Raw genomic sequence first — 9,319 nt, forward strand, 5'->3', positions numbered from 1 at the left:
GCCTCGTCGTCGGGCAACGACGACGACCTCACCATCCCCAGGGCTGCCATCAACAAGATGATCAAAGAAACGCTCCCCAACGTCCGCGTGGCAAACGATGCCCGGGAGCTGGTGGTAAACTGCTGCACTGAATTCATCCACCTCATCTCCTCAGAGGCCAACGAGATCTGCAACAAATCGGAGAAGAAGACCATCTCCCCAGAGCATGTCATACAAGGTGAGCTTCCGGAGGCGCTGTGCTTCTGTCCGGTACGCCACCGGTCATTCAGGCTTTGAGCCACTCCTGTCCCGTTGCGACTTCTTCCTTTGTGGTTTCTTGTAGCTATATAAAAGACAAAAGGCAGGGGTCTTTTAAAGGTCTGGAGGAAAAGTATGTGTTGTCTGGCTTGTCAGTCGCATTGCAAGGAAAGGTTGTCTTTTTGTGGTTAGAGCGACTGTTGAGTGTGCTCAGGAGCAGCTCTCATTTTGTGGTTCAGGGAAGTCTGTGGTGTTTTGAGTGAAGTCACCAAATCCATTCGTCTTTTTCATACCTGTGAAACGAGGTCAGCTTTTGCGAATGGTTATGCATGCTTTAACATCCTGAACTTACTAAATGTCTTTCTAATTGGAGACTGACAAAAGATGTATGATTGGGTACGTGGGGCCCAGGCTTTAATCCAGAGTCGTCCTGTCTGGATCCTATAAGGAGTAAAATGTTCCTCTAGGGCTATCCTGGGAGTCTGATTGTTTAAAAATAAGTATTTGTATCTGTTGTAGAAAGCATTTAAACGTGACCTATGCCCTTGCATCTTTTTCTGCTGTTGACTTCCACTTCCCCTTGCTTGACTAAAAGGAGAGTTCTCTCTCTGTCTCTTGTTTGCTTTTCTTTAAATTCTGCCACAAACAGGGAGTTACCTTGCCTCATCCTTAAGTCTGCAACAGGCATCTTTTTTCAGGAATCATTCACTTTGCTGCTTAAGCAAAGGTTGTTGATACCAGTGTCTGCTGCAAACCAATTTATAACAGTAATAGTGAAAGAGTACTTTATTCTGCTGCTTGGTAGAGATAGTAACAGTAGCATTTGCAATAGAGCTATTTTCAGGACTGTGATGGTATCAAGTTAGTTTAAAAAATGTTATGTGTTTTTGGTAATGATTCTTTGTTTGAAACAAAAAACAAATTTGATTCCTTTGGATTATATCAGCTTGCTCTCCGGAAGAGTTTCAAGTGCTTGACTGGATTATGAACAGCAAAAGAAAATACGTAGCATATATGAGCTTTAATATTAAATCTGGAAGTTTAGCAAGGCTTCATCACAGAAGCTCAGGATGTAAAGAGTAAAACTTGTGCTTGCATGTGGAAGCATACTTTGGGTGTGATGCTTCTAAATACCCAGATAGTTTCTTCAAATGACCACCAAAACATTTGAGCTCAGTTCTTAACACAGGAATAGACATGATGTTTAAGGTTGAGGACAATAAAGAATTCATGTATGAAAGTATTTTTTCCCAGTAATGGTGGTCCTTAGAAAAGATTTCACCTATTGCTGCCCTAGGGTTAGTCTGGTTTTTTTGGAAAATGAATTGAAACCAAAATGTGTGTGTATGTTTGTATACACACACACTTGCGTGTGCATGTCATCCGCGGGTGGTCCCAAAGCAAGTATTTCACTGGGTTCTGTGTCTTCATGTTACCAGATTTTAGTTAGGAAAAATTATTTTCAAATTATATGTGTACTTTTTAGTCAAATATTGCTAAGGAAAACTTTGGAGATGTATCCATTTTTGTAATGCTCCGGAGATGGAAGGAGTTGTTCTTGTGTTTTCTGCGGTTCTTAATCTTAATCTTTAGGGAGGTGTATGTGCTATTAGCTTCTTCCAGATGCTGGTCAGTTGGCAGATGTTCCCTCTGTGAGGTATGAGGGTTTAGATCGCTAATTTTGGAAACAGTGTTTATGTGTATATAGGTATAGCATTTCAGCATTTTCATATGTCTTCTTATATTCTAGATACTGGCTGTGTTAACTGCCTCTTAATGTAGCTCCATGACACTGATGCTAACAAATTAAGTAATGGAAGAATGTTTGTTGTGGTCATCCAGATATCTTGTTCCTTTTGAATGCTTAAACCGGTTCATTTAGAAGTAAAATGAGGCTAATGGCCATCGTGTCACACCTCTCCAGTCTAAACACAGGCTGCTGCTAAGAGGAATCTTTTTGTACCCTCCCTAGAGTTGGATCTAGCAATTGCTGGTCCAACTGACCCTGTTGCTTTTTGAGAATCTAGGGGGAGTACAGTTTTCTGTCAGGTGAGTTTGCTGATCTGACTGTTCCTGTAAACAAGAAGTTACTGGACTGGAAGCAAGGAACAGGAAGGCTGTTTCAGTGGGAAGGAGGAAGGGGAAAGAGACACTGCAGTTGGTGATACCCTGCCATTGGACTGTATTAGAGGTAATGTGAAACTGTTCTTTACTGTACTCATGTACTCATGTTCTTCATCACTGTACTTCATCACTCACTTTGGCAGCAGTGGTGCTTAAGGCTAGTAAAAATGATTGTGTGGCCACGTGCTGAGCTAGAACTCTTTCTCCCTTCCACTGGGTTATGCTTCAGATAGATGAAGTCTGTGCTGTGTTTCATTGTGTGGTAGCACAAACGCTGGACTGGCACAATGCTGTCAACAGCATAGGGAAAGGAAAGCGGAGGCTTTTTGCATCCCATGAGATATCTATTTGGTAGATGTACTCAGACTATGCCAAGCACTCACTGCTAGTGATAAAACACAAAGCAGCTTCGCTGGAGAGTACCCAAAGGCATCAAGGCTACGTAATAGTCATAAGTGGAGATAGTCTTCTCCATGTTTATTGTTGAATCCCCCCATCAGGAACCCAGTTGTTGAGTCTGAGACTCTAATAAGCAAATGAATATCCTTCCACCCTGGAACAGAAAATAGCTCATTTGATAGTTATGCGAGTCATGACAAAGCAGGCTTTTAGTGATAAATTAAACTTCCATTGAATTCTGAAAATGGTGAGATGTTAAATCACCATTTTTATGAAGTTGATTACTTTGATTACTTGGTCTACATAGAACTGTTTTGCAGTAAGGTAGGCTATGGATTGATGGCAAATCCTGTTGCTTCTTTTCATGGACTGTTAGGCTACTGACAGTGTTTACATTAGCCTTTAGTGTTAAAAAAATCCAACCAACTGTTAATGTTTGGGATTTTACTTGGAAGTTATTTTTCTTTGAAAGGAGCACAAAAAGTTAAAAATCTCAGATATGAATGACCTGATTATATAAAAAACAAATATAGAACTAATTATGCTCAACGGATTAATCAGAGATCTGCACCTTCATGCAGTCTTTAAGAGTGGGAGGAGGCTGGGAAAAGGATAGTTGTGATTTGGTGTTCGTAAATAAGAGAAGTCCTGTCTGTGTTTCCCCACCCCCCCCCCAAAAAAAAAGAAAAAAGAAAAGATGCTGTGTTTTGGGATTCAGTTGTTTAAATTTGGTGTGATGATTCTAATGTCAGTAAGATACCAAATTTTCAGCAGTCTGGGTAGACATGTAGATTTCAGACTCAAGAAATAGAAGGACTGTGAGTTTTGGTGGAACACTAGCTCTGCTAAAGTAGTAATCACTTGTCCCACATTTTAGCACCATGCAGGTATAAAGGGATTCTTATTCCTTCCATGCATGTGTTCTGTAAAGCCTTTATGTGTTTCAACAAGATAATAAATTTCTTAAGTCGTTTCACAGCCAGCAGAATTTTGATGCTCTAGATCTACGGTGCATGTATGGTTCTCCATAGCTTTATTATGTTGAACAATTGTACAAATCTGTCTTGATTATAGCATGTGTTTTCTTTTGGATTTTTTTTTTAGTGTGCTATGTTCAATACATAACTGTAAGTTCGTTCCATTAATTTATTTTCTTTTAAGGGACATTTAAAATTTCTTGCTGTTGACTTCAGACTGGGCACTTGTTCATATTCTGATGCAGCAGATTGCCAACCTGATCACTGTGAATGTTCTTTTGATGAACACCTATGTATTTGCTATGATGGTTTGTCTTAGTGATGTTAGACTTGTAGAGTTCTTAAAATTTTATACTTTGATTAAAAAAATTATGACTTTGGATAGTTTACTGTATATACTGTTTATATTTTAAAATTGAATTATTTCTAAATATATATAGACTGCTTAGCTAACCAGTTCTGGACCATGAGACGTGGGTTTGCCTCCTATCTGCTGAGGTTGGATTAAAAAAGTTTCTGAAGGTTTTTGGTAATTCTTGTAGAAACTGTGGCTTAATTGAGAAAGTGTTTCCAGTGTCTGTGTGTGGGCTGAGGCTGAACTAACATACTGTCTCTGAAGTAATTTGATTATCTCTAAATCAGTTTGTCTTCTAACTTTATTTTTCTTAAGAAATAGGTATTATGTAAATTCATTTGCCAAATGTTATCTGTTAAAGGAATGGTAGTCCTGCATGACTAGACAGCTGCACCATACTGCCTTATTGAAGACAGTGTATTAATTGTCTTCTTGGGTACAAGTTGGAAGCTGAAAACTTAGAGAATGCCTTTGGGTTATTGTTTAGGTGTATGATACAATGGCGTGCTGCCATAATTATGGGTAGGGAAAGGTTGCTTACAAAATTAATTTTAGAATATAGTCTGAGTTAGTGTAACTAACAGCTTGTTTATAACAAGTTGTTGATTGTTGCCAGTTTATTTTAGTGCCATTTCTTGAATAGCTTGTGACATAAGGTTGAAATAAAGTAAGATAAAGGTTAAAACAACTATAATTCCATAAAGAAAACTCTGATTTGTGTAAGTACTGGAAATGAACCAGGTGTTTTATTAAACTGAGACTTGTTTCTAGTATAATTGGTGTTTATGTAATATTTCTAGCATATTCTATAATAGGTTCCACTTTGAGGTATGTGTATGGTGAATCGGGAAGCAGAGTGTGCCTTTTGTCACACGTTCTACCTGGGTTTTTATAATCCTTCCTGTTACTTCTGCATTCTTTAAAAAAGCTATTATTGCAGGATATAGCTGCATTTCAGATTTCTTTGGGCAGATAAAAGTGCAAGATTTTAGTTTCTGAATACATTTTCATGTGGAGATAGGTAAAAGGGTTTCTGTTGAGAAATAAAACAATAAAGAGCTCCTACATAATTTTATATAACTTTATATGTGTGAACTATGCATTTTTACCTTCTTGGCACTTGAAATATGAATTTAGATATTAAAAGACAAAAGCTAAAATTCATAGGTCTAAGGTAATATTAATTATTTCTGTCTTAATGAAGGATCTGTGATCATTTTACATGCATTGTTTTTGCTCTGTTATAGGTTGCTAATTTACCTTCTACTGAAGACTGGAAAGACAGAATCCCTTAGAGATTAAAGGTTAACAATTCAGATAGGAAGGACTTCATAGTTGTATAAATTCTGCTTGATTCTGATATGTAGAAGATAAGAGAAAGATGTCTTTTGAAGAATAATGCTTATCTCTAGCAAAATGTATCTGAAAGCCCTGAATCCTCTGCAAGTGCAGAGTTCTTTAGTTGTACTTGACTAACCTTAATTTTTCTAGCCTGAAAACATGAATTCTTGAATGACATAGGAGAAGAGACAGGGAAAATAGCTGTCAGATCTTCTTATGAACACAGATCTTTGTCACAAGATGGTAGAAAAGTGATCAAACTTTTTACTTTATTTTTTTAATCTTTTGAATAAACAGATCGATAGCTATTATCAAAAGCTTTGTAAAAGTTGAACAATGTGTTTTCTTTCTTTTTTCCTAGCACTAGAAAGTTTGGGGTTTGGCTCCTATATCAGTGAAGTAAAAGAAGTCTTACAAGAATGCAAAACAGTAGCACTAAAGAGAAGAAAGGCCAGTTCACGCTTGGAGAACCTCGGCATTATCTAAGGCAGCAACAGGAATTATTTGCAAAAGTAAGTGAAGCAATACTTGTACTGATGAGGTTGGAATAATTAATGCTCCGGATCTAGTGCCACAAAAACACATGCACACCTCCAGAAGTATCCCCTTCCTTCTGAATTGCTGTGGCATCTAAGATGCTCTTGACCGTGGCCTGTTTGAATTGGGAAAAGTGAAGTCAACAAATATGATGCTGCTACTTGTTACTTCTGTGATTTGACATATAGGACTTTGTATACAAACAAATTTTATACTCTAGGTTTAAAAAGCATGATTTTTTGCTGCTACTTAGGTATTTCCATTCTACTGTAGAGAATACATTAAGAATTACTTGGCTGAGGAATAAAAGAATGACAGCTGGTGTTCTAGGAAATTACCAGTTTTGATGCGTTAAAAAGTGAAAGTATCTTTTCTGTTTCTGGCCATCAGTGCACAAATGTTATTTCTTAGGCTTTGAAAGAAACATTTAATCGTTCAAAACTTCTAATTTGTCCTTTCTCATCTTCCTTTACTCTTGGCAAGACTCTAATTGAGTGAATTCATGCATAAATTTTTAAAGAGGGAGTTTGGGCATAGGAAAAGCATTTGCCTGCAAATACTGTGCGCACGCACACACACATTCTCCTTCATCCCAGCCTTTTCCCCTCCCAGCTTTCCCAGATAGTTTGTGGACATCTCAAAGTTTAAATGACTAAAAGCCAATTTTATTTATTTATCTTTCTACACCATCTTTCCCTCTACTATTCTAGTAGTTTGACAAGACCATTCTCTAAACTAAGTGATGTGAAAATTATCTTGGATTTCTCTTTCCTCTTACCCAAGGCATGAGTCTTATTTTCTCAGTTTGCTTACTTTAATTTCCTCTGGTGAAAATGCTTATTCAGTTATGTGTTATCATGTCTGATTACTGTGAGCTTCATTCCCCTTCGCTATACTTGTATCTTGCCGAAACAATTAATAACTGTTGTTTTTCATATTACAACATGCCAACTATTTTAATCTTAATTACTTGATGAATTTTAAGGCATTTAAAACTTCAGCATACCACATAGCTATTGTCAGCATTAAGTGAACTAGTTATGATAAATTCATGTCTGCCTAACTTTTGTTAGACTGTACTAACATTGGAAAGACTAATATGGCTGCTTCTGGGTTAAGGATGAGATTTACAAATAATAGTCAGTTTGATACCTGTTTTTTACTTACTATTGTGTTCAAATAACTTAGCATGGTATACAAAATAAAAAAGCAGCAAACAAGGTGTGTTAAGGGAATACTAGCTCCTGAGTAATATTTAAAAAAAAAAAAAAAAAAATTAAAAAATGCTGAAGCCATGACCACCTTATGTAAGCCACGCTTTATCTAAGGAATGACCCCTTGAGGTATGTTCTTTTTGAATTCTATAATAATTCTACCGTGCCTTAATGTCTAAATTAAGGAAGTGCATGCAAGTTTGACAAGATTGTATGAATAATTTTTTAAAATAGTGTTTGGTAATATAGAAAATCTTTGCTTAGATTCAAAGATGGCAGTCTCATTTTTCAAAAATACTCGTTGTGATACACTGTTGGAGGTACTGTAATCGTTCTTAAAAATAGTTACACAAGTGCAGGTTCGTTTATTTGTGCTAATCCTGTTAATATTCTAGAGCATGACACTAATGCTGACTTCTTGCTCTAGTTTTAAAATACTTGCCTGTTAATCTTATGAATGTTTGATGCAGATAGCTTGGATGATTGTAAATATTTGAAGTCAGTGGAATGGCTTATCCCGATGTTCATGCATGTCTGTAAGTTTCTGTGCAAGTCAAGGGCCTTAACAGATTTGGGGTTTTTTTGAGGCTTCCTTGCTAAAGTTCATCTGTGCAATGAACGGGTGAAGTTTACCAGATGCTTATAAAGCTTCTTAGTCAATACAACTCAATGGAATTTTTCTTTTTTTTCCATTTTTGAAATGGCTAAGTGGTATCATTATAAATACGGCAGTGAGGTAGGCACTGACAAAACGATCCATCCAGTGTGAAGTGCTGAGCCTCTGATTTCTGGTGCATGCATGTGCATCACCTCGTTGAGTGTACAGTAAACTTAATTGTGGCAGGGTCAATAGGGAGCCCTGTTGTTATCTTTGTGTGTGATAAATATTTATGCCACTCCTATGTGTACAGATGCTGCTGTCTTCCTTTGTTTAAAACTTTACAATGTCTTAAATGGTTTTCCAACCCTTGTAACCTCACTACCACTTGAAGTTTGAAATACTGAAAAGTCTTTGTTGAGAAGAGATTTCTGCCTCTGTAAAAGTATTTTCTTTTAATGCTAGAACAGACTGAGAAAATGTGACACTTCTTATAATAACGGAAGACTCCCATTTTTTCACTTCGCTAGGTAGATAAACTGGTTTTGGTTGTTTTCCAAAGCATCATCTTTTGGCATCTTGAAGTTTGCAAAACTAAAATTTGTTTGTTGATGCTTTGGGAAAAAAAATAGGAAAATTCAGTGAGTACAATGGGGTTAGAAGGGAGATCGTTACATTTTTAGTGATGACTTAAAAGCAGAAAAGTAAAGAATGAAGATTTTTAATTTTAAGAACTTTTTCCTAATGTTCATTCAAAATAGAAATTTAAGTTTTAACTTCCACACAATTGACTAGTATACTGTTGAAATCAACAGTAATTGCTGAAAAATGAGTGAAAACCCTGGATAGAAAAATGAGAGATCACCAGTTGAACTATTTGAAGTGTTTTGTTAGAACTTCTTGTACCTTTCAGTAAAGGACTGTACCTTTCTGTAGCAAAGCCATCCTCAATCTGCATACCTGAACTTGAGAAGACCTTATATTGCTCTGTTTTCCAAAGATTGCTTAGCAAAGTAAGATAATGTCTTTCTTTATGTTTTTGTAATAGTGTGTGTCTTTGTGGTACAATTAGATGATTTCATAATTGCAAGTTTTAGTATTTGTAATCAACGAAGTAGAGCTGTTCTCATCTCAGAACTGTGATTAAATGTTAAGATCCCTTGAAATTGAAGCCTAAAATTTCCCTTGCTTTGCCTGACTTAATTTTTCCATTACGAAGTGGTTCAGCACAATCCTTACAATGGAACTTAAGTACACTAGCTTCTGCCTCTTGTTTTTGTAACTAAATCCTCCAGCTGGTGGCCTCTTCAGAGGAAGAGAGAATATAGCTAAACATCTTGGTACAAATAATTAAGGTACTTCTAGATGTGTTTTTATATGTACAATTAGTAAAAAATATACAAAAGGAATCTGCAGATGCAGATAAAACTGCTTTTAAAGATAAGGTGCTCTAGAGATTCTTCACAAGCTATGTATGGCCTTAACAATTAAATTCATGTCTTTAGGCTAGACAACAGCAAGCAGAACTGGCGCAGCA

General features: G+C 36.6%; 1 protein-coding gene across 1 annotated transcript in view; it reads left to right on the forward strand.

Moving 5' to 3' along the window:
• Positions 1–3: 3 nt before the first annotated feature.
• Positions 4–9,319, forward strand: part of DR1 (down-regulator of transcription 1, TBP-binding (negative cofactor 2)) — a gene marked incomplete at its 5' end in the record, with an annotated part of 11,461 nt that continues 2,145 nt past the window's right edge. The window contains 5 exon segments of the mRNA XM_009583500.1: positions 4–217; positions 5,795–5,911; positions 5,914–5,945; positions 9,288–9,317; position 9,319. The exon segment at position 9,319 is cut by the window's right edge and continues 2,145 nt beyond it. Of these exon segments, the coding sequence (XP_009581795.1) occupies positions 4–217; positions 5,795–5,911; positions 5,914–5,945; positions 9,288–9,317; position 9,319 (394 nt within the window).

The sequence above is a fragment of the Fulmarus glacialis genome, unplaced genomic scaffold, assembly GCF_000690835.1.
Source record: "Fulmarus glacialis isolate BGI_N327 unplaced genomic scaffold, ASM69083v1 scaffold44868, whole genome shotgun sequence".
Taxonomy (NCBI): domain Eukaryota; kingdom Metazoa; phylum Chordata; class Aves; order Procellariiformes; family Procellariidae; genus Fulmarus; species Fulmarus glacialis.